Source organism: Pristiophorus japonicus, chromosome 3, assembly GCF_044704955.1.
Source record: "Pristiophorus japonicus isolate sPriJap1 chromosome 3, sPriJap1.hap1, whole genome shotgun sequence".
NCBI classification, from domain to species: domain Eukaryota; kingdom Metazoa; phylum Chordata; class Chondrichthyes; family Pristiophoridae; genus Pristiophorus; species Pristiophorus japonicus.
This window is the reverse complement of record NC_091979.1, coordinates 215,267,632-215,282,855: the sequence shown is the minus strand read 5'-3', so window position 1 is coordinate 215,282,855 and position 15,224 is coordinate 215,267,632. Positions and strand designations below refer to the sequence as shown.

Here is a 15,224-nt window from a genome sequence, read left to right as displayed (position 1 = left end):
TATCAGCCATGGATATTCGGGGAGCAATTCTCCTACCCGAGCTTTAGCAATGACGAATGTTTGAGATGTCGGTGCTTCACTAAGGAGGTTCTCACTGAAATCTGCCAACTCCAACCTCAGAGCAGGGCAAGGATCATATTGCCAGTGGCTGTGAAGCTGATCGTGGCTATGAACTTTAATACATTTGACTCCTTCTAGATTGGAGCCGGAGATATTTGCAACATCTCACAGTTTGACGTCCACTGTTGCGTAAGGGATGTCACTGAGACTCTGTATTCAAAAAGAGCTGAATGCATTTCATTCTCTCTCCAGAGAGCAGCAGGCGGAGCGAGCATGCAGCTTCACTAGGATTGCAGGCTTCCCATTGTGCAAGGTGGCATTGACTGCACACATGTCGCTTTGTGGGCGCTGCATATCAACTCTGCCATATACCGTAACCAAAAGGGATTCCACTTCCTCAACATCCAGCTGGTGTGCAATCATAGGCAGTGAATAAGGCAGGTCAATGCCCGGTATCCTGGCAGCAATCATGATGCCAGCTGAATTTCAGCCACCACAGCAGACCAAAGGGTGACTACAAAGACTTCTGACGACATTGGTCATAACTCCGGTGTGCAACCCACGCACAGGTGTGCAGAATACATACGATGAGAGCCATGCTACCACAAGAAATCTGATGGAGCAGACCATTGCATCCTGAAACAATAATTTTGCTGCCTAGACTACTCTGGAGGAGCCCTGCAGTACTCGGCTGAGTGGGTCTCAAGATTTGTGGTCGTCTGCTGCATGCTGCACAATCTCGCCATCATGAGGGCACAGCCCTTATCATGAGCTAGATGACCCCTTTCTGGTCGTGCTGTCCATGAAGAACTCATCTGAGTGCGATACCAGTAACCTCAACCCCAATTCCCCATTCACCAACAGACCCACACTCCTTCCCTCTCTCATTGACCATCAGTATCCGTTTGGCCACAATGCAAAAATTAAAGCCTCCACAAATTAAACATTCCAAACCAAATTTATAAATTAAATCATGCCCTACTGAATACACACTTAAACTAATCACTCTTGTCCAGTTCCTTTAGTGCCTATGTTCCATGTGCCTTTGCCTGTCCTAGTGCTCCTATGCAGTGCTACCCCAGTGGCTGCAGCATGGCTGGAGGAAGGCTGCTGACTTTCAGTGGGGGAAGACTGCAGATGGCCTTGCAGGATGACTTTGAGGAGCCCTGGGTCTAGTAGGCCCAGCTTCAGACTGCACCAACTTGACATGGGCAGCAGTCTGAGCTGGCTGGCTGACAGGCAGCAGCAAGGAAAGTGGCAGTGTGGCAGAGGTGGAATCACGAATGCTGTCATCCTGTGATAGGACAGCAGGGTCGTGTTCCACGGAGCAACTGCCACTCCCCTGGGGCAATCCTAGCAATCTGTTGGAGGACAGATTGCTGTTCTGCTGTGACATGCCGCAAGCCCCTTTGAACACTGGTATCCATAGCCATGATGGCAGCAAGCTGATCCTGCATGACATCAGTCTGAGCTTCCACTGCAGCACACAGACTTTTGGTGGCAGCTGCTTGTGCTGCAATGGAAACTAAGACATTGGCCATCAGACACTGCATTATGGTTGGGTCCACGAGTGTGTTGATGGAGTTGGCCACCAGTTACATGCTGGAAAGGATGCATTCCAAGCTCTGCACAAAGCCTTGTGCAAAGTTGGTGCCGGATTCCTCGATGTTCCTTGACATTAAACGCACGCTTCCCAATGCACCAAGCATTTCGTAGTTTACACCCATTAGCCATCTTCTGTGGCCTGGCCCATCAAAGTTCTCATCTGAATCCTCTGCAGCAGAACTTGTGTGCGACCTCGCGGGCTGGTACTTGCGCTATCATTGCCCCCTGCCTTGGTTGCAGCGCACTTGTGTCTGGTATCTCACCACATGCAGATCCCGCCTCTATGCTAGCATCTAAATTACACGCAGTGTCAGTATCTGAGCTAGTGGCTGAGAGTGTTAAATCGAGTGTCGTCTTCATCACTGTCGTCTTGCACTTCCACCACTGTCTGGGCAGGTTGCACTTCTTTGGTATCTGAATGGAGAAAGGCACAAGGGTAGGGTTGTGGTGTGGGGAGGGGGGGAAAGAAAGAGGTGCATGCTTACACCATCTGCAGCTTGTAAATCAGAAGAGATTGTGGGGTGAGGGGGAAGTAGGATGTGAGAAGGTGGATTAGGTATGAGAATACCGGCATCTTTTATGGTTTCAGCCCCGCCTCAGCAAAGTTCCAATAATCGCCAGCACCATCTCCTCATAGGGGTTAAGACATGCAGGCGTGCCTCTCCCTCGCCAATTACCTCTTGCTGCATCCAGTTATGTACCACCTTGTCCTGCAAGAGAGAAGTGCGTCAATGAGCGTCATGCCATCTGTTTGGGTGATGTTGTTGTCATGGTTGAATTGCTGGCAGTGTGTGGAAGGTGTAAGGCTTGCAACAGTACAAAGTGTGTGAGGATGAGGTGAAACTTTTGAATGTTAGGATTGAGTCCTGATTGCTAGATTTTGTCATAGGTTAGTGATGGGGTGTGGTGCATTGAGCAGTGGCTGAAGCTAATGGTGCAGTTGGTGGGATATGGCATTTGAAGATGCATTCACTGACCTTGACAATTCGTATGGTCATTGAACTTCGTGCAGAAACCAGGTTCTTGGGCTTGACTTCTGGCATTGACCTCCAGCTATCCGCTTCCACTGCCTCCTGGCCCCCTGTGGATACAGAACATCTCTTTCCACCTCTTCACCAAGACCTCCAGTGCAGCGTCTGGAAACCTTGGAGATTGCTCTCTCCCATGTTGTGCCATTCTTCACTGTTTCCCAGGTCAGATTCACTTCCTGCATGACTGCTAGCATTCGCTCCAGCCACAATGCACCACCTCTTTTAAGAGGTGCAGGCTAGCTTTAAGCAGTGCAGGCTAGCTTTAATGGGTGCCAGCAAGCAACGATTTTGGGGCCCCCTGCCGATGCGTGCAGTCAATGAACAGCGGGGTTAGCGCTGGCTGCACGCTGAAATCATTGAAATGAGCTTGCAGCACATCGTTGGTGAGTGGTCTGCATTGCAATCAATGAGAACGGGTCAATCACACACAGACACACAGACCAGATTACAATATGTCCTGTCATCGACTCACAGACCAGATTACAATGGAGGCAAAACTGCCCCTTTTTATAACCCCAGTTTTTGCCCGGGGAAGGGACACGCTGCCCAGGATAGCGCCTCCCAGGAAATGACCCGGGTGGTTTGGGGGGCGATGTCCCTGTGTTTAGTGCATCAAACCGCCACGCGCTGACCTCTTAACGCCCCGTGGGCCGTGAGGCTGGCATGGTCAGGGCAATCATCGTGCAGCCCGGCACTCCATCTTGGGTGCCAGGCTGCTGGCCTGGTCCCACGCTGCCCTGGTGGCCCAGTGGCGGCCACCAAAGGGCCTGCAGAGTGCACAGGGGCCCCCTCCTTTCATTAAGGGGAGGGGCATTGTAGCGCATCAACACTACGCGGAACATCTGCATAGCACTGCACTCCTTGCTGCTGTACCACCCTGGGACCGCCACTACAGGAAACGGAGTGCCGGAGTGCCGCTTCCTTTCAGGGGCGGTAGGCCCAATTCCGCATCGGGGCAGGACCTCCGGACTGGACGATAAAAGTCCCAGACTCGGAAGTTTACCACCCCCAATTGGGGTGAGGGGCAATTCCGCCCCCAATGTGTCCTGTCATAGTCCCACAGACCGGATTACAATGTCAGTCATCTGTGAGCAGCTACTTTCCTTGCCATTTATTTCTGAGGTACCAGCGGTTCACAAGCCTCGGGATCCCATGTTGGAATGGACAAGGTTGATAATGTGAACAGCAGTAACATACTTAACTGGAAGAGAGCTAATTTAAGTGAGCTGCGTATGATAAAGGTTCATAATACAGTGGAGAACCAAGCTGAATACTGAGAGTACAGAGCAGAACCTGAAAAGGCAATGAGAGGGGCAAAGAGAGTGTCTTAGCTACTAAATGAGTATTTTGCATCTGTCTTCACCTTGCCGGGGTATATTCACTAAGCTGGGTTTATTCTCCCGATTGCAATGTTTCACCGTGCAGGGGGAGTATATCTGGGTTTATTCACCCTCGTAAGGATCATGTAATTCGATCCATTGTGGCCCTCTTCCTGCATAAAAAGACCCTGAAGACTCAGGTTCATCCATATCTTTTCAAGGACTGGGCCTTTCCTGTTTTTCATTCAGGTTTTGGCTGACTGTTTAATTTTCACAAGGTGTGCTGTTCTTCTCAAACAGTTAATTTAAAGAAAGGTCTGTCAAGGTTAGATCCTCTGGCACAGCTGCAGTTTCCGCACCATGTTCAGGCCATTGCCTGCGACGGTGTTGAATGTCCCATTGGCAGATTACCACCGCACCATGCTCATTGCATTGCTTGCAGCTGTGTTGAATGTCCCATTGGCAGATTACCACCCACAATTATCAAAGTGACCGTTGTATCGCCTTGCTTCATGTGCCTTCGTTCCATTCTGGTTCCACTCTGTTTAATTGGGCCACCTTGTTTGATATCGGCTTAATGGGACCACCTTGTTTGATATTTGCTCTTGGTGACAATTGCTTGCTAATTGCAGTGTTTGTTTCTGCCCCTGCCCAGGTGCTGGCTCACGCTATCACGGAGCACGTAGAAGATGCAGGTGTTCATTCTGGGGATGCAACATTGATTCTCCCAACGCAGACCATCAGCCAAGGAGCCTTGGAGAAGGTTGGGAGCAGCCCTCATGTGTCATAGAATCATACAGCACAGAAGGAAGCCAATCGGCCCATTGTGCCTGTGCAGGCTCTTTGTTAGAGCTATCCAATTAGTCCCACTCCCCTGCTCTTTCCCCATAGCTCTGTAAATTTCTCCTTTTTAAGTATTTATCCAGCTCCCTTTTGAACGTTATTATTGAATCTGCTTCCCCCAACCTTTCAGGCAGTGCATTCCAGATCACAACAACTCACTGTATAAAAATATTTCTCCTCATCCCCGCCTCTCCTTGCTTTTTTGATCATTACCTTACACCAGTATCCTCTGGTTATCGACCTCCTGTCACTGGAAACAGTCTCTTCATATTTGTTCTATCAAAACCCTGCATGACTCCTCGATTAAATCTCCTCTTCACTTTCTCTGCTCTAAGGAGAACAACCCCAACTTCTCCAGTCTATCCACGTAACTGAATCCACTCAGCATTGTCATCAACTATATATTTTAAGTGTGTTCCTGCTATTGGCACTTGTCTGGTTACTTAAGAACAAGAGTAGGCCATTCAGCCCCTCAAGCCTGTTCCATTCAATTAGATCATATCTGATCTGTATCTTAAATGCATTTATCCTACATTTATCTTGGCTCCATACCCATTGATACCTTTACCTAATATAAATCTATCAATCTCTGTCTTGAAAGCTTCAATTGTCCCAGCATCCACAGCCTCTTGAGGGAGAGGATTCCAGATTTCCACTACTTTTGCTTCCTGATTTCACTCCAAATTGGCCTAGCTCTACTTTTAAGATTGTGCCCCCTTGTTCTCAATTCTCCCACCAAAGGAAATAGCTTCTCTCTATCTACCCTTTCCTTTATCATATTAAACATCTCAATTAGATCACCCTTCAAACATCTAAACATAAGCTCCTCCCTCCATCAGCCGCATCCCTAACTATAAATGACCTGACCTGCAGGTTAGACTAACAAACCTGAGCCGCTGATGCTGCTGTCTGCTCAGCTGCCTCTTGTCATGAGAAGCCAGGCCAATGTCTCTGCACTCCTCTGCAGCCAGGTTCCTGTGTTACACAAGGAGCTTGCACAGAAGACCAGACCCAATAATAGAGAGTGCAAGATGCTTGCTTATTAATGAATTCTGGCTCATGACTCATTACTAAATCTAGTCTGTTAAAACATAATGGGCCAGATCTTGCTGGAAAAATAAAGGCGAGTTCACGACAGTGTTATATAGAGGTACGGTAGCATAGTGGTTATGTTACTGGAGCAGTAATCCAGAGGCCATGTCTAATAATCCAAAGACGTGAGTTCAGATCCCACCACGGCAGCTGGTGCAATTTAAATATAATTAAATAAATTTGGAATTGTCAGAAATTACCCGGGATTGTCAGAAAAACCCAACTCAAAACTAAAAATCACGGTTTAAAAATTAGTATTAAAACACTTTACCTAAACGCATGCAGCATTCAAAACAAACTAAATTAGTTGACGGCACAAATCATTACAAATGGGTATGATTTGGTAGCCATTACTGAAACGTGGTTGCAGGGTGGCCAAGACTGGGAATTAAACATACAGAGGTATCTGACAATTCGGAAAGATAGACAAGAAGGGAAAGGAGGTGAGGTAGCTCTGTTAATAAAGGATGATATCAGGGCAGTTGTGAGAGACGATATTGGCTCTAATGAACAAAATGTTGAATCATTGTGGGTGGAGATTAGAGATAGTAAGGGGAAAAAGTCACTTCACGGTGGGGCGGACAATAATCAGGGGAATAATGGAGGCATGTGAAAAAGGTACGGCAGTAATCATGGGGGATTTTAACCGACATATTGATTGGTTAAATCAAATCGCACGGGGTAGCCTGGAGGAGGGATTCATAGAATGCATACGGGATTGTTTCTTAGAACAGTATGTTACAGAACCTACAAGGGAGCAAGCTATCTTAGATCTGGTCCTGTGTAATGAGACAGGAATAATAAACGATCTCCTAGTAAAAGATCTTCTCGGAATGAGTGGTCACAGTATGGTTGAATTTGTAATACAGATTGAGGGTGAGGAAGTAGTGTCTCAAATGAGCATACTATGCTTAAACAAAGGGGACTACAGTGGGATGAGGGCAGAATTGGCTAAAATAGACTGGGAACATAGACTAAACGGTGGCACAATTGAGGAACAGTGGAGGACTTTTAAGGAGCTCTTTCATAGTGCTCAACTATTCCAGTGAAAAAGGGCGGTAAGAGAAGGGATAACCAGCTGTGGATAACTAAGGAAATAAAGGAGAGTATCAAATTAAAAACCAATGCGTATAAGGTGGGAAACTAGAAGATTGGGAAAATTTTAAACGACAGCAAGGAATGACTAAGAAAGCAATAAAGAAAGGAAAGATAGATTACGAAAGTAAACTTGCGCAAAACATAAAAACAGATAGTAAAAGCTTTTACAGATATATAAAACGGAAAAGAGCGACTAAAGTAAATGTTGGTCCCTTAGAAGATGAGAAGGGGAATTTAATAATGGGAAATGTGGAAATGGCTGAGACCTTAAACAATTATTTTGCTTCGGTCTTCACAGTGGAAGACACAAAAACCATGCCAAAATTTGCTGGTCACGGGAATATGGGAAGAGAGGACTTTGAGACAATCACTATCACTAGGGAGGTAGTGCTGGACAGGCTAATGGGACTCAAGGTAGACAAGTCCCCTGGTCCTGATGAAATGCATCCCAGGGTATTAAAAGAGATGGCGGAAGTTATAGCAGATGCATTCGTTATAATCTATCAAAATTCTCTGGACTCTGGGGAGGTACCAGCGGATTGGAAAGCAGCTAATGTAACGCCTCTGTTTAAAAAAGGGGGCAGACAAAAGGCAGGTAACTATAGGCCGGTTAGTTTAACATCTGTAGTGGGGAAAATGCTTGAAACTATCATTAAGGAAGAAATAGCGGGACATCTAGATAGGAATAGTGCAATTAAGCAGACGCAACATGGATTCATGAAAGGGAAATCAAGTTTAACTAATTTACTGGAATTCTTTGAGGATATAACGAGCATGGTGGATAGAGGTGTACGGATGGATGTGGTGTATTTAGATTTCCAAAAGGCATTCGATAAGGTGCCACACAAAAGGTTACTGCAGAAGATAAAGGTACGCGGAGTCAGAGGAAATGTATTAGCATGGATAGAGAATTGGCTGGCGAACAGAAAGCAGAGAGTTCAGCCATGAACTCATTGAATGGCGGTGCAGGCTAGAAGGGCCGAATGGCCTACTCCTGCACCTATTTTCTATGTTTCTATGTTTCTATAAATGGGTCCTTTTCGGGTTGGAAATCGGTGGTTAATGGTGTGCCACAGAGATCGGTGCTGGGACCACAACTGTTTACAATATACATAGATGACCTGGAAGAGGGGACAGAGTGTAGTGTAACAAAATTTGCAGATGACACAAAGATTAGTGGGAAAGCGGGTTGTGTAGAGGACACAGAGAGGCTGCAAAGAGATTTGGATAGGTTAAGCGAATGGGCTACGATTTGGCAGATGGAATACAATGTCGGAAAATGTGAGGTCATCCACCTTGGGGGGAGAAAAAAAACAGTAAAAGGGAATATTATTTGAATGGGGAGAAATTACAACATGCTGCAGTGCAGAGGGACCTGGGGGTCCTTGTGCATGAATCCCAAAAAGTTTGTTTGCAGGTGCAGCAGGTAATCAGGAAGGCGAATGGAATGTTGGCCTTCATTGCGAGAGGGATGGAGTACAAAAGCAGAAGGGTCCTGCTGCAACTGTACAGGGTATTGGTGAGGCTGCACCTGGAGTACTGCGTGCAGTTTTGGTCACCTTACTTAAGGAAGGATATACTAGCTTTGGAAGGGGTACAGAGACGATTCACTAGGCTGATTCCGGAGATGAGGGGGTTACCATATGATGATAGATTGAGTAGACTGGGTCTTTACTCGTTGGAGTTCAGAAGGATGAGGGGTGATCTTATAGAAACATTTAAAATAATGAAGGGGATAGACAGGATAGAGGCAGAGAGGTTGTTTCCACTGGTCGGGGAGACTAGAACTAGGGGGCACAGCCTCAAAATACGGGGGAGCCAATTTAAAACCAAGTTGAGAAGGAATTTCTTCTCCCAGAGGGTTGTGAATCTGTGGAATTCTCTGCCCAAGGAAGCGGTTGTGGCTAGCTCATTGAATGTATTCAAGTCACAGATAGTTAGATTTTTAACCAATAAGGGAATTAAGGGTTATGGGGAGCAGGCGGGTAAGTGGAGCTGAGTCCACGGCCAGGTCAGCCATGATCTTATTGAATGGCGGAGTAGGCTCGAGGGGTTAGATGGCCTACTCCTGTTCCTAATTCTTATGTTCTTATGGTTCACTAATGTCCTTTAGGGAAGGAAATCTGCCTTCCTTACCTGGTCGCGACTCTAGACCCACAGCAATGTGGTTGACTGTTAACTGCCCTCTGAATTGGCCTAGTAAGACATTCAGTTTGTACCAAACCGCTACGACAAAGTCAGCACTGTGGGAATACCTTCATCGCACGGACTGCAGCAGTTCAAGTAGGTGACTCACCACCATCTTCTCGAGGGCAATTAGGGATGGACAATAAATGCTGGCCTTGCCAGAGGTGCCCACATCCCGTGAACGAATAAATAAAAAAATATATATATAATGCACTAATAAACCAGCAAGTTCAGAGGATGAAGTGATATGTTGTGAATTGCGATTCTCAGAACTTGCTGGTCGATTTAAGCCACTCCGCCATTAGTCTCGCACAAACGCCATCTTGTTCTTAGTCACCCTCTATTTTTAACAATTCACTGGATTTGCACATAAATTGCCCATTAAACTCGCTGCAGAAAGTTAAGGCTGGGACTTAACAGATTAAATACCTTTTTAACATAGAAACATAGACATTTACAGTGCAGAAGGAGACCATTTCGGCCCATCGTGTCTGTGCCGGCCAACAAAGAGCCCCACGGCCCTTGGTCAGCAGCCCTAAAGGTTATATATAAACCTATGAACAATGACGGAAAGGCAAAGAGCACCCAGCCCAACCAATCCGCCTCACACAACTGCGACACCCTTTATACTGAAACATTCTACACTCCACCCCAACCGGAGCCAAGTGATCTCCTGGGAGAGGCAAAAACCAGATAAAGGGCCCAATTATGATCATGACTTGCATCAATTTTTTGGGAGTAAGTTGCTTTTTTCTGGCGTAAGTTTTAAAAAATGCCATTTTCTCCCCAGAGTAAGTCGATTAGGCATGATTTTTTTTTAGTTCACTTTTTTTTCAAAAGGGGGCGTTCCCAGACACTTGTGCCAGTTTTGGAAATTTATGCCACTTTGGCCAGCTAAAACTTTCTCCAAATCGACTTGGGTCAGCGTATGTGGCCAGCTCTGAAAAACATTACGGGCAGTTAAGAAATCGGCACAGGTTAGTACATTTAAAGTACTAACACTTACAAAGCACTAAACAAGGCACAAAAAGTAATAAGCAATCAATCAATAACAAATAAAAAATAGAAGACCTTTTATGCCAGAATCAAGCTTTTAAAAAAAAAAAAAAAAAATTTCTGTCCCCCCACATCAAAGCACTCTCTTTCTCCCCCCACCCCCCCCCCCCCTCCACCACAAAACACTCTTCCTTCCCCCCCATCCCCCCTCCCCCATCAAAGCTCTTGAGCACAACCATCAATTAATAAAAAATAAAACTGAAGTCCTACCTCGGCCCGGGAACTCAGCGGGCTGACCAGCCGGTGCGGGAGGCCACTCGGCCGGGGATAGGGTGTGGCGAAGATCAGGATGTCCCTTCGGCCGGGGATAGGGGCTGCGAGCATCGGGTCCTGCTCACAGCCTGCAGGACACGCTGTGAGGGCAGGAGCATGCGTGCAGACTTCACTGTGCATGCGTGCAGGTGCCGGCACTGTTTTCGACGCTGGCCTGTTGCTCCATCCCCCACGTCACAATGCACACCAGGCTGGGATTCCGGGAACTCGGAAGAGCGGCCAGGATGGGCGACTTTTTTCTGGCGCCATTTCCAGCGCGCAAAGTCGCCGCACTTAAAAAGGGGTTGGGCAAAATTGAGCCCGAAAACCCAGGCTAATTTAGGGAGAAAAAATCTGGGAAAATTCCTCTCCAACCCATCCAGGCGATTGAAACTCGTCCAGGAGATCACCCTGGCTGTATTCGTTTCCCTGCAGTACTTACCATTATATCTGCGCCGTCCAACAAAAGGTCATCCAGTCTAATCCCAATTACCAGCTCTAAGTCCGTAACCCTGCAGGTTACGACACTTTAAGTGCCCATCCAACCATCTCTTAAAAGTGGTGAGGGTTTCTGCATCCACCACTTTTCCAGGCAGCGAGTTCCAGATCCCTGCAACCTTCTGCATAAAGAAGCACCCCCTCAAATCCCCTCTAAACCTTCCACCAACCACCTTAAAACTATGCCCCCTCGTAATAGACCCCTCCACCAATGGAAATAAACCCTTACTATCCATTGTATCCAGGCCCCTCAATATTTTGTACACCTCAATGAGGTCTCCTCTCAACCTCCTCTGTTTCAAAGAGAAGAAACCCAGCCTATCCAATCTGTCCTCATAACTAAGATTCTCCATTCCAGGCAGCATCCTAGTAAATCTCTTCTGCACCCTCTCCAGTGCAATCACATCCTTCCTAATATGGCGACCAGAACTGCACGCAGTACTCCAGCTGTGGCCTAACCAAAGTATTGTCCAATTTAAGCATAACCTTCCTACTCTTGCCTTGATTGGCCAAGGCATAGAATATAAGTGTTATGTATTTAACCCTTTGCAACCTGTATCACACCACCACCAGAGGGCCTACCTGTTGGAGTCACAAGGGATCCTAGCATCCCTTGGGAGCACGGTATATAAGCAGGCCACACTCGAGGTACCTGCACTCTGGAGTCTCATTAAAGGAGCTAAGGTCACACTTACTCATTGTTCACAGTACTCAGTGTCATCCTTTATTTTGAGCGTATCAATTGATGAACAACCGCGCGAAAGTGCAAAGAACATTTGGTATCCTGGAGAAGTTCTCAGAAGGGGACAATTGGGAGGCCTTCGTGGAGAGACTTGACCAATACTTCATGGCCAACGAGCTGGAAAGGGATGAGAACTATGCCAAACGAAGGGCGATCCTCCTTACTGTCTGTGGGGCAACAACCTATGGCCTCATGAAGAATCTTCTAGCTCCGGTAAAACCAACAACTAAATCCTATGAAGAATTGTGTCTGCTGGTCCGGGAGCAGCTAAATCCTAAAGAAAGCATTCTGATGGCGAGGTATCGATTCTGCCCGTGTCAACGGCCGGAGAGCCAGGAAGTGGCGAGCTATGTCGCCGAACTAAGGCGCTCGCAGGACATTGCGAATTTGAGGGATTCCTAGAATAAATGCTGAGACTTTTTGTGCTTGGCCATGAGGTAATTCTTCGCAAACTGTTGACTGTTGAAACTCCGAATCTGAGCAAAGCCATAACGATAGCCCAGGCATTTATGTCCACCAGCGACAACACCAAACAAATTTCGCAGCACAAAGGTTTCGGTCAGTACTGTGCACAAAGTAACGTCATTTTCGAGCAGGAATATACATGGCAGAACGTACACGCCGGCTGCTGCTGCCCGACCTCAGATGACCCAGAGTCCGCCATCAATCGTTAATACGAGGCAGTTAACACCCTGTTGGCGTTGTGGAGATGATCATCGGGCCCATCAATGCCGCTTCAAGCACTATGCGTGCAACGGTTGCAGAACAATGGGACACCTCCAGTGAATGTGCAGGCGAGCTGCAAACCCTGCAAACCACCACGTTGCAGAGGAACATCGATCCACTGTGGATCAGGCTGAATTGGAGACTCATACCGAGGAGGCAGAAGTGTACGGGGTACACACATTCACCACGAAATGTCCACCAATAATGTTGAAAGTTGAACTGAACAGAATTCCAGTATCCATGGAACTGGACACAGGTGCGAGTCAGTCCATAATGAGTAAAAAGGCTTTCGACAGGCTGTGGTGCAACAAGGCACACAGACCCAAGCTCAGCCCCATTCACACCAAGCCAAGCACTTACACCAAGGAACTAATCCCTGTAATTGGCAGTGCAGAAGTCAAAGTCTCCTATGATGGAGCAGTGCACGAACTCCTGCTGTGGATTGTGCCAGGGGATGGCCCCACACTGTTTGGCAGAAGCTGGTTGAGAAAAATCCACTGGAACAGGGACGACATCCGAGCGCTTTCGTCTGTCGACGATGCCTCGTGCCCAGGTTCTGAGCAGATTTCCATCGTTGTTCGAGCCAGGCATTGGAAGCTTCCCTGGGGCGAAAATGCAGATCCATTTGGTTCCCGGTACACGACCCATTCACCACAAGGCACGGGCGGTACCATATATGATGCGTGTGGTGGCCCGGCATCGACTCGGATTTAGAGTCATGCGTGCGCCAGTGCAACACTTGCTCTCAGCTGAGCAATGCACCCAGAGAGGCACCGCTAAATTTGTGGTCGTGGCCCTCCAAACCGTGGTCGTGGATCCACGTGGATTATGCGGACCCATTTCTAGGCAAAATGTTCTTGGTTGTCGTGGATGCTTATTCAAAATGGATTGAATGTGTAATCATGTCTGTAGGCACGTCCATGGTTAGTCAAACACGATCTTCCCTTAACAAATCCGTGCTGACTGTCCTTAATTAATCCTTGCCTTTCCAAATACAGATTTATCCTGTCTTTCAGGATTTTTTCCCAATAATTTTCCCACCACTGAGGTTAGGCTGACAGGCCTGTAATTACGGTCTATCCCTTTTTTCCCTTCTTAAACATGATTGTTAATACAGTGCCAGACAACCCCTTTGGGCCAGAAAGGCAACAATTTAAACTGTGTTCAATCTCATTCCTGCATGTACTAAGTTGTGGTTAGATTTTTAAAATATCATTTAAAATATATATATTTTTTTGACCTTTTCTGTCTTTTTTTTTTCCTCACTCTCAATCCAATATTTCGAATGAACTAACACCAGCTAGATCTGGCCCAATGTTTCAGAAGCTGACCTGCATGCTCTCTAGAAAATCATTGCCTTTATGACTTGAGTTGTTTTGCATCTCCCAGACTTTGTGGAAAAATAAAATATCTCATTATAACTCATGTGGGAAAATGCTCACTGCCTGAGCCCACTGTGGAGAATGGCCACTTGGCTGAGAAGCTGGGGACAAGCTCCATAGTCCAGTAAAGAAAATTCCTTCGAGAGGGGAAAGTAATAAAAGGTGCAGCTGGATGGATCAGTAAAATTAAGTTCAGAGTGGCATTGCACTTTGGTATTCTGAACCAGTACTGGTCATTCCGCAATCTAGCGTATTCCTGGAACTCTTGTGGGGGGGGACGGTAATTACCCGGGAAATCTTAGGTCCAATATACCCAAGAAATCTTGGATACCCAGTAATTACCTGGGAAATCTCAGGCCCGGCAATTACCTGGGAAATCTCAGACACCCAGTAATTACCCTTTGTGTTCTTTCTGTTTTAGGTGAAAATTGCAACCAGGAAGATATCCAAAGCATTTGAGATTTCCGGTCCTTTTAATGTACAGTTTCTTGTGAAAGGAAATGATGTGATGGTAAGCAACCTCCTATGTCATGTTTAAAATATGTAGCCCTTGTATTTAATGGGATTGTAAACCAGAGAAACTCGGTTGAATTGCTCATTTCCTTCTGTGTTTCATTGTTATGAATGTTTATTTTAACCTTATCTCCAGTTAGTTATGTTGTACATGTTTAGCTCCTCTGGGTTGCTATGGTATTGTCATTTTCCTTGTCACGAGTCAAAAGGAAAATTATATCACCGGTGCATAATACTCCATATACAATTTATCCCATGTTAGCTACCTGCTATTAGGAACACGCAATTTGCCAACACTCTCAATTCTCAGCCAGACCTGATGCAGTGTCTGAACGGGTGTGTCCAGGCAAAGTGGAGCCAAAGAAATCTGGGTCTCCCTTTTGAGAACTGAGAGTACTCCCCACATGAGAACCGTTAAATTGCATAACTTCACTATGCCATAAACCACTGTTTTCAGCACTGAACGTCTAGTTATGAACATAGGAACAAGACTAGCTGGTTCTTTGGGTTTGTCCCATTTAGCCATGTTGTAGCTAATCAACACAACACCCAATGTGCCTCACCCACCAGCAGGTCAGCCATGGAATCTCCGGGGACTGGCAAACAAACAGATTCAAACAATTCCGGAAAAGATGAATTCTGGGAAATGTAAGGAGATTATAGTGACCGCGAGCTCTTTACCCAATAACAACAATTTGTATTTATACAGTGCCTATAACATAGTAAAATATCCCAAGGCACTTCACAGGAGCGATATCAAACAAAATTTGGCACTGAAGGAGATATTAAGGCAGGTGTCAAAGATGTTGGTTTAAAGGAG

The 15,224-nt window shown here is 46.4% G+C and overlaps 1 protein-coding gene across 2 annotated transcripts in view; it reads left to right on the top strand.

Moving 5' to 3' along the window:
- cps1 (carbamoyl-phosphate synthase 1, mitochondrial) overlaps nucleotides 1–15,224 on the top strand; it is a 217,824-nt gene that overhangs the window by 182,122 nt on the left and 20,478 nt on the right. For both annotated transcript variants that reach the window (XM_070876254.1, XM_070876252.1), the window contains 2 exons: nucleotides 4,671–4,778; nucleotides 14,313–14,402. In XM_070876254.1, coding sequence (XP_070732355.1) covers nucleotides 4,671–4,778; nucleotides 14,313–14,402 — 198 coding nt within the window. The remainder of the gene's footprint in view (nucleotides 1–4,670; nucleotides 4,779–14,312; nucleotides 14,403–15,224) is intronic.